At 46.8% G+C, this 15110-nt stretch overlaps 1 protein-coding gene across 2 annotated transcripts in view; it reads left to right on the top strand.

Moving 5' to 3' along the window:
* The window catches only part of LOC140429987 (ufm1-specific protease 2-like), a 140236-nt gene that overhangs the window by 84841 nt on the left and 40285 nt on the right, over positions 1-15110 (top strand). Inside the window, exon 7 of one of the 2 annotated variants that reach the window (XM_072517563.1) lies at positions 5073-5216. The exons of the other annotated variant lie outside the window; for it this stretch is intronic. Coding sequence (XP_072373664.1) covers positions 5073-5216 — 144 coding nt within the window. The remainder of the gene's footprint in view (positions 1-5072; positions 5217-15110) is intronic. 2 annotated transcript variants of the gene reach the window in all.

Raw genomic sequence — 15110 nt, 5'->3', positions numbered from 1 at the left:
CAGAACTAGGGGGGCATAGCATCAAAATAAGAGGAAGTAGATTTAGGACGGTGTTTTGGAGGAACTTCTTCACCCAAAGGGTTGTGAATCTATGGAATTCCTTGCCCAGTGAAGCATTAGAGGCTCCTTCATTAAATGTTTTCAAGATAAAGAAAGATAGTTTTTTAAAGAATAAAGGAATAAAGGGTTATGGTGTTCAGGCGGGAAAGTGAAGTTGAGTCCATAAAAGATCAGCCATGATCTCATTAAATGGTGGAGCAGACTCGAGACCATCGGGGCCAGATGGTCTACTCCTGCTCCTAATTTCTATCTACCTGTCCTGCTGTCTTCAGGGATCTATGGACATGCACACCAAGGTCCCTTTGATCCTCTCTACATACTAGGGCCCTACCATTCATTGTATATTCTCTTGCCTTGTTCGTGCTCCCAAAATACATTATGGGGATAAGGTGGGTGAGTGGGCCTAGGTAGAGTGCCCTTTTTGTGACGGTCGGTGCACACACATTGGGCCAAATGGCTTCCTTCTGCACTGTAGGGATTCAATGGATTTGTCACTGTTCTGCCCATCTAAATTGACCTGTAATCAAGGCTTTCCTCCTCACTATTTACCATTTCACCAATTTTTGTGTCAGTTGCAAAATTGCTGACCATACCTCCTATGTTAATGTTCAGAACATTAATTCTTAAACATCTTCTAATCATGCAAGTACTCGATTGTCCAAACACTACTCACCTGTCTCTGGACTTTGGTATATGTGATGTGTCCTTTTCAAAACCTCTGTCTATGTAAATCTCTTCTGCCAAATTGTATGACAATGTCCTTATTTCAGCCCAAAACTACACAATATCAAAGCCTTGCATGTTGGAATATAACAGTAGAAGACATCATAGAATTTACAGTGCAGAATGAGGCCATTCGGCCCATCGGGTCTGCACTGACCGTTGGAAAGAACACGCTACCCAAGCCCACACTTCCACCCTATCCCCATAACCCAGTAACCCCACTTAACCTTTTTGGACACTAAGGGCAATTTATCATGGCCAATCCACCTTACCCGCATGTCTTTGGACTGTGGGAGGAAATCGGAATACCCGGAGGAAACCCACGCAGAAACGGGGAGAACGTGCAGACTCCGCACAGACAGTGACCCAAGCCGGGGATCGAACTCGGGACCCTGGAGCTGTGAGGCAACTGTGCTAACCACTGTGCTACTTCCTCCCACTCTATGCTTCAATCTCTAGTAAATTTAATTTAGACATCAGTCTATTGCAAAGGACCATACCTGTCTACCATTTAAAATGTGCGTTTATGCCTTTCGGATTGCTGTCTGTCCATTGTGGATATTTGGAGGGCGAAGGACAGTCTGACCTTGGAAGTAAGGTAGAACTGCAAACTATCGTCAGAATCCTCTGCTACTGCCATGAATGCTGATTAAAAGATTATTAGCCGGAATCATGTTCCCCCTCCAAATTAAGTTCCCTGCCAGAAGGTAATTAGAACCTGTGTTATAACCCTCAAGGAGGTCACGTATCTGGCCAATTAGATTCCAGGTGACCTCCTTTGAATATGAGCTTCCTCAGTAACGAGGGGCGGGGCTTTCCCCTTAACCGAGGGAATCAGACATCTAGTATAAAAACCCCTGCCTGGGAGCAGGTTGCAAGGGTGACTCTTCGGGGAGTGGCAAGTGGAATACTGTTAATTATTTTCTACCTGCCTGGTCAATGCGTGTTTCTTTACCGGATTCTATACTGGCAATGAGAATAAAGTGGAGCTGCCGTCGATGCCAGATACTACGCGCTGGAACCACTCCGTCTAGGCCTAGAGAGGCCTCATCCATCCGCTGACATGCCGTTTATTGGTAAGCTCGAGCCTTTTCAGGCAGGGGCCGATGACTGGGGACAGTAAATCTTTTGTACAACCAAAATTGTCGGTGACAAGTGGCAGACGATGACAGTTGCTTACAGCTTGTAGCCCACATACAGCCTCATCAAGAGCCTCACTCACTCACAGCCGCCGGATACCTGGTCATTTGCCACATTGGCAGCCTGAGAAAGGAGGTACTGGCACATCTAAAAAGCACATCTAGACCCGCAACTAATCATCTAAAGATTCTGGTTTTTCTTGGCCGCCCAGACCCAGTCGGAATCGAGTAGCGACATCCTGGCTTGCCTCTGGAAATTAGCAGAAACCTGCAAGTTTGGCACCATGCTAAATGAATAATGAATCACTGCGAGACATTTTCTTATGTGGAATCTGCGACACACAAGGAAAACTTCTGGCAGTAACTAACCTGACATGGCAACGCACCATGGAGATAGCCATCTCCCGTGAAAACGCGGAGAAAGGGGTCCAGGAGCTCTGAGGAATGGAAGTACGGAACCTCAGTTACCAAACTGCACGCCGCCCGGTTCCCGCCCAGAAGCAGGGCCCCGACAGTGGGATGCCCTCCACAGGCCACCGCCGCCCGAGGCCCAAGATGTCACAGAACACCTCCCCCCAATCCCGGCAACCAAGAGTTTCATTCCCGGCCAGTGACCACCAGCAGTAGGACACCGGAGTACAGCCAGGCTGGAGAGGGCCCTGTGCCCTGCCTCCCTGCCAAGCATGACTGCTGCCCAAGGGACCAGACCCACTATGTGGATGACGAAGAAGAGGCCTATCACAGGCTGCATTGTGTACCTTTGTCTTGGGATGCCCTCATCAAGCTTTCGTTACAAGTAAATAGACATTCCAACCAAATTGAATTATACATGGGCGCGGCAGTATCGTGGTCAACCGCCAGACCGTCAAGCGTATTATTTCCGGCCTCCAGACGCTGACCCTTTGGGACACCAATGCTCACCTCATTACCTGGTGAACTGCTGGCAATAACGGGTACCTCTATGTTCCGGGTGGAGTAAGGTCAACAGATGCCAAACCTCCCGTTAGTGGTCGTAAATGGCAGTGTTCCGAGTCTGCTGGGCTGTGACTTGCTGCAGCTTGGACTGGCAACGAGTTTGCCAAATGCACCCGCATGGGCCTGAGGGGGTCCTGGCCAGATTCCCCATTGTGTTCCAAGATGGGTTAGGCTCCATCAGAGGGGCGATGGCCTGCATCAATGTTGACCCAAATGCCCAGCCAAGATATTTCTGTGCCGGGCATGTCCCATACACGTTCAGTTCCAAAGTGTCCGCAGAGCTAGACCAACTTGAAGGATTAAAAATAATCTGCCCTGTCCAGTTCTCCGACTGGGCGACACCAGTCGTGTCGGTGCTGAAACTCGCTGGCTCCATTCGCATCCGTGAAGATTACAAAATGGCGGTCAATCGCGCCTCCCGTCTGGATCGCTACTCTGTCCCTTGCATAGAGGACCGAGAACCAAAGCTCAGCGATGGCCACATGTTTTCCAAATTGTATATGAGCCATGAGTATCTGCAGCTGTCTTTGGCCCCAGACTCGAGGAAGTTTGTTACTATCAATACACACTGAGGACTAAGAGGCATCTTAAGAGGCTATAGCAGGGGTATGATCCAGCAGACATGCCCATGACAATCTGCGAATCAGAAGATTCCAGAGGAGTAGGTTAAGAGATGAATAATGTTCTGTGTTCCAGCAGGGTAAGTACACCATCTGCTGACTGCAAACTCACACTTTCATCAGGAATCTAAAGGTTAGAGAGCACAGGGGTGTCACACATTACCAACAAATGGGACATCAACACTGAATGTGTGCCAGCAACGTTAAGTTCTCTGTCTCGTGTCACTGTCTCGTGTCAGACCCAGGACAAATGTCATCTTAATCATCTATTGGGGAGGGTTCCACAGTAACATTAGGCAAGCATGCTTTTGAACTGCTCAGTCACCCAATGGACTCACAATTCATCTGCCTTTCTGCTGGACGGGAAAGCGCAGAAATAATGCAAGTGGGCTAAGTTGGGAGGGGGAAACAACAGAACGTCATCCCCTGAGCAGCTTGAAGAAGGAAGATGCAGAGCTTGACGGTGAGGAGCATGACCGTGCCTGCTCGGTACAGCCAGGAGACTGAAATTCAGAGAAATTGCCAGCTGAGTGAAGCTTATGATTATCCAAGGAATTGGAAGCATGCCAGTAATTAGAAGCAGGATTGCAGCTTTATGATTCCAGTGGAATGCAGACTCAGAAGAGTTTAAACTATCGGGAGGTGAGCAATCATTGGGACATTCCAAGTTGGAGCAGCTTTTGAGGGAGTTAAGAGACAAGATCATTGAAGGCAAGCATTGAAATCCTGAGAGAGAGAGAGAGAGAGAGACAGAGTTTTAACAAGCTTTTTTGGCTCACAGAGGTCACTGCTGTCTGGGTGGTTTCCTGGAAATCCATGGTAACTATCTTGGTCACATTTGCCATTCATTGTGCAGTTTAATGTGTTCAACCACATCCCAGGCTGTCATGTTCAGATGAGAATGTCTCCTCCTGCTGCCATCCCTGGGAAATGTTACCTGTCACTTTCCTGAATGGCCTGGAAGAAAAACTCCAGGAATATATCACTGGACCATGGGGCCAAAGGTAGTTTAATTTTCCCAGACATTGAACTTTAAATCATTTAGATCTCGTGACCTGCTGTCCAGGCACCCTTTAAAAATGTGGTGTCAGTATCTTTGGCCCCATGTGTAATGACGAGATTATGACTTCCTACCTGCCCCACCATGAAATTCACCATGCTCCACATGCTAACATAAATAATGAACTGAACAACAGGCGGTTGCGCATGTTCAGCCAATCTGCAGTGGAATCACTCTGACGTCCTTACCTGCCACCGAACGTAGACTTCAGAGTGGAAGATTCCAACCTTCATATTTTCTACAGGATCTCGACATGCAGTTGAAGTTCTAGAATTTTGTGACATGTAGAGTAGCAGCCCCAGTAACTGCCAGATATGTGGCTGTGCTCTGATATTAGCTTGGTTATGGGAAGAATAACCAACACATTGCAGAAATTAGAGCCGTATGGGTTTTTGGTTGTGGTTTAGGCTTGAACTGTTTGTTCAATTTGTAAAGTAATATTATTTCAGGATTCTTGTCATCAGATTAAATGTTATGCATTTTTGATGTGTCCAGGTGCTGCATGCTGAACTTGGACTCGACAATAAACCCTTTCTCCGCCGCTCCATGTCTTATTGTTTTCCAAGTGACGAAATCAAATCTAAGTACCTGAAAAATGTACATAGGTATATTGCTGCTCCTGATCCTGACCAGTTCAAGGTACATATCGCAATTTACAATAATACCATTCTTTTATCATTTCTTTCTTTCTTAATATACATTTAATTCTCCCCCCTCCAATCTTATCCACCTTTGCTGCACCTTTCTCCTCTTTGCTTCCCCCTTCCCCTTCCCCCACACCTACAGTTCATCCTCTGATGTTAGTTTCTCTGCTGTTTGACCTCTCACATCTTTTGTTCTCTCTGGGGACTGCCATTAGCACTCTTTCCCCTGGTTTATGTGGCCATTAGCACCCAGTTTCCCTGGGTTTATGTGGCTATGACTCATCTTTACATTCATACAGTATAAATATTTCCCACTTTCTCTGTCTGTTAGCTTAGTCATCAGACTTGAAACATTAGCTCTTTTCTCTCCCTACAGATGCTGCCAGACTTGCTGAGATTTTCCAGCATTTTCTCTTTTATTTTTTACAATAATATATATTGTTTAAGTGAAATTAAAATAACCCCAATAACAGAATTATTTGTTGTTACAAACATTTTGATGTTGCTTAAATAAGTTATTGGTTGGGACAAGAAATGGGTAAGAGCTCATTATGTTGGGGGTAGTATATTAGCATGGATGGAGGATATAGGCAGGTTAGATGAATGGGCAAAAACTTGGCAGATGGAATATAACGTATAAAAATGTGAAGTTATGCACCATGATATGAAGAATAAAGGAACTGATTGTTTAAATGGAGAAAGACTGCAGAAAACTGTAGCACTGGGATTTGGTGATCCTCATGCATAAATCCCAAAAAACTAGCATGCAGGTTCTGCAGGTAACTGGGAAGGCAAATAACAAACAAAGAACAAAGAAAAGTACAGCACAGGAACAGGCCCTTCGGCCCTCCAAGCCCGTGCCGACCATGCTGCCCGTCTAAACTAAAATCTTCTACAGTTTCTGGGTCCGTATCCCTCTATTCCCATCTTATTCATGCACTTTTCCAGATGCCCCTCAAATGTCACTATTGTCCCTGCTTCCACCACCTCCTCCGGCAGCGAGTTCAAGGCACTCACTACCCTCTGTGTAAAAAAAACTTGCCTCGTCCGTCTCCTCTAAACCTTGCCCCTCGCCCCTTAAACCTATGCCCCCGAGTAATTGACCCCTCTACCCTGGGGAAAAGCCTCCGAGTATCCACTCTGTGTATGCCCCTCATAATTTTGTAGACCTCTATCAGGTCGCCCCTCAACCTCCGTCGTTTCAGTGAGAACAAACCGAGTTTATTCAACCACTCCTCATAGCTAATGCCCTCCATACCAGGCAACATCCTGGTAAATCTCTTCTGCACCCTCTCTAAAGCCTCCACATACTTCTGGTAGTGTGGCGACCACAATTGAACACTATACTCCAAGTGTGGCCTAACTAAGGTTCTATGCAGCTGCAACATGACTTGCCAATTCTTATATTTAATGCCCCGGCCAATGGAGGCAAGCATGCCGTATGCCTTCTTAACAACTTCTCTACCTGTGTTGCCCCTTTCAGTGACCTGTGGACCTGTACACCTAGATCTCTCTGACTTTCAATACTCTTGAGGGTTCTACCATTCACTGTATATTCCCTACCTGCATTAGACCTTCCAAAATGCATTACCTCACATTTGTCCAGATTAAACTCCATCTGCCATCTATCCGCCCAGGTCTACAAACGATCTACATCCTGCTGTATCCTCTGACAGTCTTCATCGCTATCCGCAATTCCACCAATCTTTGTGTCGTCTGCAAACTTACTAATCAGACCAGTTACATTTTCCTCCAAATCATTTATATAGACTACGAACAGCAAAGGTCCCAGCACTGATCCCTGCGGAACACTACTAGTCACAGCCCTCCAATTAGAAAAGCACCCTTCCGTTGCTACTCTCTGCCTTCTATGACCTAGCCAGTTCTGTATCCACCTTGCCAGCTCACCCCTGATCCCGTGTGACTTCACCTTTCGTACCAGTCTGCCATGAGGGACCTTGTCAAAGGCCTTACTGAAGTCCATATAGACAACATCCACTGCCCTACCTGCATCAATCATCTTTGTGACCTCTTCGAAAAACTCTATCAAGTTAGTGAGACACGACCTCCCCTTCACAAAACCATGCTGCCTCTCACTAATATGTCCATTTGCTTCCAAATGGGAGTAGATCCTGTCTCGAAGAATTCTCTCCAGTAATTTCCCTACCACTGACGGAAGGCTCACCGGCCTGTCGTTCCCTGGATTATCCTTGCTACCCTTCTTAAACAAAGGAACAACATTGGCTATTCTCCAGTCCTCCGCGACAGTGAGGATCCAAAGATTTCTGTCAAGACCTCAGCAATTTCCTCTCTATCCTCCTTCAATATTCTGGGGCAGATCCCATCAGGCCCTGGGGCGTATCTACCGTAATGTTTTTCAAGACGCCCAACACCTCGTCTTTTTGGATCTCAATGTGACCCAAGCTATCTACACACCCTTCTCCAGACTCAACATCCACCAATTCCTTCTCTTTGGTGAATACTGATGCAAAGTATTCATTTAGTACCTCACCCATTTCCTCTGGCTCCACACATAAATTCCCTGGCCTATCCTTCAGTGGGCCAACCCTTTCCCTGGCTACCCTCTTGCTTTTTATGTATGTGTAAAAAGCCTTGGGATTTTCCTTAACCCTATTTGCCAATTCATTTTCGTGACCCCTTCTAGCCCTCCTGACTCTTTGCTTAAGTTCCTTCCTACTTTCCTTATATTGCACACAGGCTTCGTCTGTTCCCAGCCTTCTAGCCCTGACAAATGCCTCCTTTTTCTTTTTGACGAGGCCTACAATTTCTTTCGTTATCCAAGGTTCCCGAAATTTGTCGCATTTATCCTTCCGCACAGGAACGTGCCGGTCCTGAATTCCTTTCAACTGACATTTGAAAGCCTCCCACATGTCAGATGTTGATTTACCCTCAAACATCCGCCCCCAATTTAGGTTCTTCAGTTCCCGCTTAATATTGTTATAATTAGCTTTCTCCCAACTTAGCACATTCACCCTCGGACCACTCTTATCCTTGTCATGCAGCACTTTAAAACTTACTGAATTGTGGTCACTGTTCCCGAAATGCTCCCCTACTGAAACGTCTACCACCTGGCCGAGCTCATTCCCCAATACCCGGTCCAGTACAGCCCCTTCCCTAGTTGGACTGTCTACATATTGTTGCCCAATAGAATGTTGCCCTTTATTTCAAAGGGAAAGGAAAAAAAAATCTTTAAGTCATGCTGAAATTGTACAAGGCACTAGTTAGACCACACCCAGAATACTGTAAACAGTTTTGGTTCTCTTATTTAAGGAAAGACATTCTGGCAGTAGAGGCAGTCGAGGGAAAGTTCATAGGTTGACTCTGGGTATTGAAGGATTTTCTTATGAGGAGAGATTGAGTCGGTTGGACCTGTACTCATTGGAGTTTAGAAAAATGAGAGGTGACCTTAGAACAGTACAGCACAGAATAGGCCCTTCGGCCCTCGATGTTGTGCTGAGCATTGTTCAAAACCAAGATCAAGCTATCCCACTCCCTGTCATTCTGGTGTGCTCCATGTGCCTATCCAATAACCGCTTGAAAGTTTCTAAAGTGTCCGACTCCACTATCACAGCAGGCAGTCCATTCCTCACCCTAACCACTCTCTGAGTAAAGAACCTACCTCGGACATCCCTCCTATATCTCCCACCCTGAACCTTATAATTATGCCCCCTTGTAACAGCTACATCCACCCGAGGAAATAGTCTCTGAACATCCACTCTATCTATCCCCCTCATTATCTTATAAACCTCTATTAAGTCGCCTCTCATCCTCCTCCGCGCCAAAGAGAAAAGCCCTAGCTCCCTCAACCTTTCCTCATAAGACCTAACCTGCAAACCAGGCAGAATCCTGGTAAATCTCCTTTGCACCCTTTCCAATGCCTCCACATCCTTCCTATAATGAGGTGACCAGAACTGCACACCATACTCCAAATGTGGTCTCACCAGGGTCATGTATAGTTGCAGCATACGCGGCTCTTAAATTCAAGCCCCCTGTTAATAAACGCTAACACACTATAAGCCTTCTTCACGGCTCTATCCACTTGAGTGGGAAGCTTCAGAGATCTGTGAACATGAACCCCAAGATCTCTCTGTTCCTTCACATTCCTCAGAACCCTGCCGTTGACCCTGTAATCCGCATTCAAATTTTTTCTCCCAAAATGAATCACCTCGCACTTATCAGGGTTAAACTCCATCTGCCATTTTTCGGCCCAGCTCTGCATCCTATCAATGTCTCTTTGCAGCCTACAACAACCCTCCATCTCATCCACTACTCCACCAATTTTGGTGTCACCAGCAAATTTACTGATCCACCCTTCAGCCCCCTCCTCCAAGTCATTGATAAAAATCACAAATAGCAGAGGACCCAGTACTGATCCCTGTGGTACACCGCTAGTAACTGGTCTCAAGTCTGAACATTTTTCATCCACCACCACCCCCCGTCTTCTATGTGATAGCCAGTTACTTATTCAATTGGCCAAATTTTCCTCTATCCCACACCTCCTTAACTTTCTTCATGAGCCGACCATGGGGAACCTTATCAAACAAACGCCTTACTAAAATCCATGTATACGGCATCAACTGCTCTACCTTCATCTACACACTTAGTTACCTCAAAGAATTCAATCAAATTTGTGAGGCAAGACTTACCCTTCACGAATACGTGTTGACTATCCCGAATTAAGCTGCATCTTTCCAAATGGTCATTAGTCCTATCCTTCAGGACCTTTTCCATTAACTTACCGACCACCAAAGTAAGACTAACTGGCCTATAATTACCAGGGTCATTCCTATTCCCTTTCTTGAACAGAGGAACAACATTTGCCACTCTCCAGTCCTCTGGCACTATCCCCGTGGACAGTGAGGACCCAAAGATCAAAGCCAAAGGCTCTGCAATCTCATCCCTTGCCTCCCGAAGAATCCTTGGATATATCCCATCTGGCCCAGGGACTTGTCGACCCTCAGGTTTTTCAAAATTGCTAATACATCCTTCCTCAGAACATCTACCTCCTCCAGCCTACCCGCCTGAATCACACTCTCATCCTTAAAAACATGGCCCCTCTCCTTGGTGAACACTGAAGAAAAGTATTCATTCAATGCCTCTCCTATTTCTTCTGACTCCATGCACAAGTTCCGACTACTGTCCTTGACCGGCCCTACCCTCACCCTGGTCATTCTTTTATTTCTCACATAAGAGTAAAAATCCTTGGGGTTTTCCTTGATCCGACCCGCCAAGGACTTCTGATGCCCCCTCCTAGCTCTCCTAAGCCCCTTTTTTTTTTAGCTCATTCCTTGCTACTTTGTAACCCTCAAGCGACCCAACTGAACCTTGTTTTCTCATCCTTACATACTCTTCCTTTTTCCTCTTGACAAGTCATTCAACCTCTTTTGTGAACCATGGTTTCCTCACACGGCCATTTCCTTCCTGCCTGACAGGGACATACCTATCAAGGACATGCAGTATTGTTCTTTGAACAAGCTCCACTTTTCATTTGTGCCTTTCCCTGACAGTTTCTGTTCCCATCTTGTGCTCCCTAATTCTTGCCTAATCGCATCATAATTACACCTCCCCCAATTATAAACCTTGCCCTGCCGGATGGCCCTATCCCTCTCCATTGCAATAGTGAAAGACACCAAATTGTGGTCACTATCTCCAAAGTGCTCACCTACAAACAAATCTAACACTTGGCCCGGTTCATTACCCAGTACCAAATCCAATGTGGCCCCCCCCTCTTGTTGACGTAGCCACATATTGTGTCAGGAAACCCTCCTGCACACACTGTACAAAAACTGCCCCATCCGACCTAGAGGTTCCAATCAATATTTGGAAAGTTAAAGTCACCCATGACAACTACCCTGAGACCTCCACACCTATCCGTAATCTGTTTTGCAATTTCTTCCTCCACATCTCTATTACTATTTGGGGGCCTATAGAAAACTCCTAACAATGTGACCGCTCCTTTCCTATTTCTAACTTCGGCTCATATTACCTCAGTAGGCAGATCCCCTTCAAATTGCCTTTCTGCAGCCGTTAAACTATCCTTGATTAACAATGCTACTCCTCCACCTCTTTTACCACCTTCCCTACTCTTACTGAAACATCTATACCCCGGAACTTCCAACAACCATTCTTGTCCCTGTTCTAACCATGTCTCCGTAATGCCCACAACATCGTAGTCCCAAGTACCAATCCACGCTCCAAGTGCACCTACCTTATTCCGGATGCTCCTTGCATTGAAGTAGACACACTTCAACCCACCTTTCTGTCTGCCGGTACACTCCTGCGACCTTGATACCCTCCTCAGTACCTCATTACTCTCAACACTGGCTTCTGGACTACAGCTCGTTTTCCCAGCCCCCTGACAAATTAGTTTAAACCCCCCCCGAAGAGCCGTAGCAAATTTCCCTCCCAGGATATTGGTGCCCCTCTGGTTCAGGTGCAAACCGTCCTGTCTGTACAGGTCCCACCTTCCCCAGAATGTGCTCCAATTATCCACGTACCTGAAACCCTCCCTCCTACACCATCCCTGCAGCCACGTGTTTATCTGCACTCTCTCCCTGTTCCTCACCTCACTAGCACGTGGCACCGGCAACAAACCAAAGATGACAACATGGTTAGTCGTGGCTCTCAGCTTCCACCCTAGCTCCCTAAATTCCTGTTTTAAATCCCCGTCCCTTCTCTTACCTATGTCGTTGGTACCGATGTGTACCACGACTTGTGACTGTTCTCCCTCCCCCTTAAGGATTCTGAAAACACGGTCCGAGACGTTACGGACCCTGGCACCTGGGAGGTAACATACCATCCATGAGTCTCTTTTGCTGCCACAGAAACGTCTATCTGTCCCACTAACTATCGAGTCCCCAATACCTATTGTTCTCCTGCTCTCCCTCCTTCCCTTCCTTCCCTTCTGAGCCACAGGGACGGACTCAGTGCTGGAGATCTGTTCACCGTAGTTTACCCCTGATAGGTTGTCCCCCTCAACAGTATCCAAAACGGTATACTTGTTACTGAGGGGAACGACCACAGATGATCCCTGCACTGACTGCATCCTCCCAGCCCCTCTCACCCATCTATCTTCATTCTTCGGAATAACTACATTCCTGAAGCTACTATCTATGACCACCTCTGCCTCCCAAATGATCTGAAGTTCATCCAACTCCAGCTCCAGTTCCCTAACGTGGTTTCTGAGGAGCTGGAGATGGGTGCACTTCCCACAGGTGAAATCAGCAGGGACACTGACTGCGTCCCTCACCTCAAACATTCTGCAGGAGGAACATTGCACTGCCTTCCCTGCCATTCCCTCTGGATAAAACAAAAATAAGAAAGAAAGAGCTTACATGTTATTCACTCTACCCCTTAGGTTAAGGAGGTGGAAGGGTGGGGGACACTACAAGTGCAGTGTCTAGGGTTTATGAACTGCCCAACTTAAATACAGGAAAAATAAAACACTTAACCAGCAACCACTGCGCCCCACACAAGAACAGCAATCAGCTGTTATGGGCCTGTGCAAACAATTTAAATCTTTACTACTTACCCAGCAGTCACTCTGTCCTCACTCCGACCGGATTCAGCTGGAAACTCCCAACAGTAAGTGTTTTCCTTATTCAGACATAGGGTCCTCAGGGGGTTGGACAGGGTAGATGCTGAGAGGATGTTTCTCTTGTGACAGAGAAGAGGAAGAATTTCTTATCTCAGAGGGTAACGAATCTAGAATTTTTTTTACCGCAGAGAGGTTTAGAGGCAGGGTCATGGAAACATCATGCCTTTTGGCACATCATGCCTGCACTGACAAAAAAACTATTCTAATCTACACTAACCCCCCTTCCCAATATTTGCTGCCACACCCAGCCATTAATGGTGGTTGAGAATTAAACAACTCACTGGAGGAGGAGACTCCACAAATATCTCCATCCTCAGTGATGGAGGAGCCAGCACACATGTGCAAAAGACAAGGCTGGAGCATTCGCTATAATCTTCAGCCAGAAGTGCCAAGTGGATGAGCCATCTCGGTCTCCTCCAGAGGTCCCCAGCCTCACAGTTGTCAGTCTTCAGTCAATACGATTCACTCCACATGATATCAAGAAATGGCTGAAGGCACTGGATACTGCAAAGGCTATGGGTCCTGACAATAGAACTGGAGACTTATGCTCCAGGACTTGCCACTCCCCTAGCCAAGCTGTTCCAGTATATCTACAACACTGGCATCTACTCAGCAATGTGGAAAGTTGTCCAGGTGTGTCCTGTACACAAGAAACAGGACAAATTCAAGACAGTAAATGACCGCCCTATCAGTCTACTCTCCATCATCAGCAAAGTAATGGAAGGAGTCAGCAACAGCACCATCAAGTGGCACTTACTCAGCAATAACCTGTTCACTGACGCTCAGTTTGGGTTCCGCCAAGGTCACAGCTCCTGACCTCATTACAGCCTTGGTTCAAAGATGGGAAAAGAGCTGAATGCCAGAGGTGAGGTGAGAGTGACTGCCCTTGACATCAAAGCAGCATTTGATCGAGTATGGCATCAAGGAGCCCTAGCTAAATTGGAGTCAATGGGAATCGGAGAAAACTCCCCACTGGTTGGAATCATATCTGGCACAAAGGAAGATGGTTGTGGTGGTTGGAGATCAATCATCTCAACTCCAGGACATGATTGCAGGAGTTCCTCAGGATAGTGTCCTAGGCCCAACCATCTTCAGCTGCTTCATCAATGACCTCCCTTCCATCATAAGGTCAGAAGTGGGATTTTTGTGGATGACTGCACAGTGTTCAGTACCATTTGTGAATCTGCAGATAGTGACGCAGTCCATGTCCAAATGGAGCAAGACCTGGATAATGTCCAGGCTTGGGCTGACAAGTGGCAAGTTATATTCATGCCATACAAGTGCCAGGCAATGACCGCCACAGCCCCATGACATTCGATGGCATTAGCATTGCTGAATCCCCCACAATCAATATCTTGAGGGTTAGCATTGATCAGAAACTGAACTGGACTAACCACATTAATATTGTAGCTACGGGGCAGGTCAAAGCTTAGGAATCCTCCAGCAAATAACTCACCTCCTGACACCCCCCCCAAACCCCGCCCCCCCCATACCTGTCCACCATCAACGAGGCACCAGTCAGGAGTGTAATGGAATACTCTCCACTTGCCTGGATGAGTGCAGCTCCAACAACACTCAAGAAGCTCGACACCACCCAGGACAAAGCAGCCCACTTGATTGCTATCCCTTCCGCAAACATTCAAACCCTCCACCACCGACGAACAGTGGCAGCCATGTGTACCATCTACAAGATGCACTGCAGTTACTCACCAGTTTCCTTAGACAATGCCTTCCAAACCTACAACCACTACCATCTAGAAGGACAAAAGCAGCAGATACCTGGGAACCCACCACCTCAAGGTCTCCCTCCAAGTCACTCACTGCTGCCGCTCCTTCACTGTCGTTGAGGCAACATCCTGGAACTCCCTCCCTAACAGCACATTGGGTGTACCTACACCTCAAGGACTGCAGCGGTTCAAGTAGGAAACTCACCACCACTTTCTGAAGGGCAACTAGGGATCGGCAATAAATGCTGGTCTAACCAGCGACACCCATATCCCATAAATGAATTAAAAAATTTGGGCCATTACCTTGAATGTTATGACATTTCAAATGCTTTTTAAGGACTGTAAGGTTTCCTGCCTCAACTATCCTCCCAGGCAGTGCATTCCAGATTCCCACCACCATCTGGGTCAAATAATGTTTCCTCAAATCCCCACTAAACCTCCTCAGTGGAATTCTCTGTCGGCCCACCGGAAGCCCACTCATGCCCACGGGTTTCCCAATAGTGTGGGGTGACCACAATGGGAAACCCCATTAGCTGGCTGCGGG

This window comes from Scyliorhinus torazame, chromosome 9, assembly GCF_047496885.1.
Source record: "Scyliorhinus torazame isolate Kashiwa2021f chromosome 9, sScyTor2.1, whole genome shotgun sequence".
Lineage (NCBI taxonomy): Eukaryota > Metazoa > Chordata > Chondrichthyes > Carcharhiniformes > Scyliorhinidae > Scyliorhinus > Scyliorhinus torazame.
Note: the sequence above shows the minus strand (reverse complement) of the source record. Positions and strands in the feature narration are given on the sequence as shown.